The sequence below is a fragment of the Megalobrama amblycephala genome, linkage group LG16, assembly GCF_018812025.1.
Source record: "Megalobrama amblycephala isolate DHTTF-2021 linkage group LG16, ASM1881202v1, whole genome shotgun sequence".
In the NCBI taxonomy this organism is placed as follows: domain Eukaryota; kingdom Metazoa; phylum Chordata; class Actinopteri; order Cypriniformes; family Xenocyprididae; genus Megalobrama; species Megalobrama amblycephala.
The window spans coordinates 5,731,015-5,733,846 of record NC_063059.1 but is presented as its reverse complement, the minus strand read 5'-3'; the positions used below and the strand labels follow the sequence as shown (position 1 = coordinate 5,733,846).

The following is a 2,832-nucleotide window of genomic DNA, read 5'->3' as shown; positions in this document are numbered from 1 at the left end:
TTTTTCCAATGTGGTACAATGTTGCCTCAAGGCAATAAACATATAAAAATAAATCAATTAAAAAATATGAAAATGTTTATTGATATTGCTAAAGTGTCCAATTTTAAGCAGGAAAAACAACACAAATATTTTTTTCCTCATTGATATCATATTGCGTACCATAGAGGTATATGACTTTTACATAGATTCAGGTAATACACTGTTTATTAAAAATCCTGTAAAACACAAAGCTAGTAACACTAATAATTTTTGACTAGCATGCTTTAGATGTTTTGCTGCTATTAGATCAGGGCCACATGCTTTATTTACTGCTAATTTCTCAATAGTGTAACTGACCTCAGCAGGTCTAATAATCATACCTTTATCATTCGGAACATGACTAACTTCAAATTCCTGTCTCTCTATACAATTAAAAATATACCCATAATATTTGCTCCACAATTTAACAATATTCTCAGCACCAACAATACCATCTATACTAGTTGGCAATGGTATTTTACTATTATGAAGTAGCCTTAACTTCTTTCCAGAATTCATATGCATTATTCTTGGCCATTGAGTTTGCTCTCATGGTTGCCTCATTTCTTTTGATAAACCATACAGCATATTTAAATTTAGCATTTGCCACTTTCTTTTTCCCGTATTCTGGGCCATACCTTACTTTACCTGTTATGCCCCAGTTTTCTAATGCACCCAGTTTTCTAATGCACCCAGTTTTCCTAATGCAGTTCAGAGACATATTGAACTTAAAATAATGTGCACTAATGAGAACACAAAGGGGAATTTTGTGACCAGTGAACAGAATGATTATCAAAACTAAAGCTGTGGCCAGAAAATTTACTTCAATATACAGTACAAGTATTACATCACTGTGTTGTCTGAAAGCTCTCAAGAGATGAATCAGTAGACATATTTAGATTCAATGACGCAGATGTCCAATGATCTTTGCGACATGAGGGAATAAGGACAAGCATTTATAACAGACTAATTTAATTCAAAGCAGCTCACAAGTGTTCAGACGCTGTCATTGTTTGCTCTGCCTCTAAAACTTTAAGATTATTTAGACAAGTCTGTGATTCAAATATTTGCAGAAAGTTTACATAAAGATATATTTTCAACATTTGAAAATAGATATTAAAAGTGTGAGATGACAGTTTAGTAAAGTCCATATTTTGGTTATTTCTTCATAGTAATTTATATTTTCAACGCTAAGCTGCCTATGAGTTTATCCCAGAATATCTCGATTGTTCATCCAGAACACTTTTTCATCACTGGGCTTACAGGTACACCATACAGCACTTATTACTATATATTCTTATTTATCATATATTTTATTTCTATAATTGGGAACTCGATAGTCCTTCTCGTTATAGCTCTTCACCGGAGCCTGCACAGTCCAATGTACATTGGTGTGTTTAACTTGGCCTTGGCAGATATTGGTGAAAGTAATGCACTGATCCCTAACATGATGAAGATTTTTTTTTCAGACTCGCAGTACATCTCATATAATGATTGTTTGGCAAACATGTTTTTTGTGAACTTCTTTATTACTGTGCAAACTTACACTCTTGTTGTTCTGGCATTTGATCGTTTCGTTGCAATCTGTTTGCCACTAAGATATAATGCTATAGTGAATAATAAGTTCATGGCTATATTGTTTTCAGTAATATGGGCATTTAACACCTTTCTTGTAACACTGTCAACATCTTTGATGACCAGACTTTCATTCTGTAAATCCAATGTGGTAGAGAGTTCGTATTGTGACTATGGAAGATTGGTGAGGATGCCATGCAATGACAGTAGCATTAATAATGTTATAGCAATCATCATTACCGCTTTTTTCCTTGTAGCACCACCATTCATTATAGTCCTGTCATATCTGGGCATTTTTATTGCTTTATGTAAAATTACAACTTGGGAAGGACGTTTTAAAGCACTGAAGACCTGCGTTTCTCACCTTTTGGTAGTTGGATCATTCTTTATTCCCATATTATGCAATATGATTGCTGCACCTTCTGTCAATGCCAGGATCATCAACGGATCTCTTTCAGTTGCTCTTCCACCAATGCTAAATCCCATCATTTATGTTTTAAACACAGCTAAAATCAAAGACTTAATCCGAAAAGTGCTTAACAACAGATCTGCACCAATTAGAGGGAATGTTTCAAAATGACTGTAATCATTGTCTGTGTTCTTCAATCACTGTGAATTAAATTACCTAAAATTACATTTATATGTATTTCATAAATAATTTTAGATCCATTAAGTAGAAAATAAAAGTGTACAAGCTGAAAATAAACATGTTGAGTGGACACATTAGACGTGTGTGTTGGTTAACAGTAGTGAAACGTTGTTTATTTATTTAAGAATGAATCCATCTGATTTCAAGTGTATGTAGTGTGTTTGTTCGTAGTTACTGACCCCAAGACAAAACAAACTGAAAAGACAAAATATTTGACAAGCAATTTGAGACAAGCAATTTGAATTATTTTATTGTTAAAATTTCTATCAGGATTAACAGGAATACCAAAGCTCAGGTTTGGTAAAGATAATGTTTTAATAACAGTTAATGAAAACAATGAACAACAGCAACAACATGGCAGAGGGTAACACATTATTTAATATACTGTAGTCTCTACATTGTAATGTATTAATAATTAACTATATTAATTAATTAATATAGTTCATATAGGCTATATTCTTTAATTTATTGTCACTGTAATTAACCAAATTATTATTGTTTAATTAGCTCATATGTGAAGAGTTAGATGTTTTATATGATTTGTTAACAATATTAACCGTAACTAGTTCTCACTTTTGATTAGGTCACAG

The 2,832-nt window shown here is 32.4% G+C and overlaps 1 protein-coding gene across 1 annotated transcript; it reads left to right on the top strand.

The window, feature by feature from the left end:
- The first annotated feature begins 1,219 nt into the window (after positions 1-1,219).
- Positions 1,220-2,312, top strand: LOC125249031 (olfactory receptor 1-like). Its single transcript, XM_048161213.1, has one exon. The coding sequence runs from the start codon at positions 1,220-1,222 to the stop codon at positions 2,171-2,173; it is 954 nt and encodes a 317-aa protein (XP_048017170.1). The 3' UTR covers positions 2,174-2,312.
- The last annotated feature ends 520 nt before the right edge of the window (positions 2,313-2,832 follow it).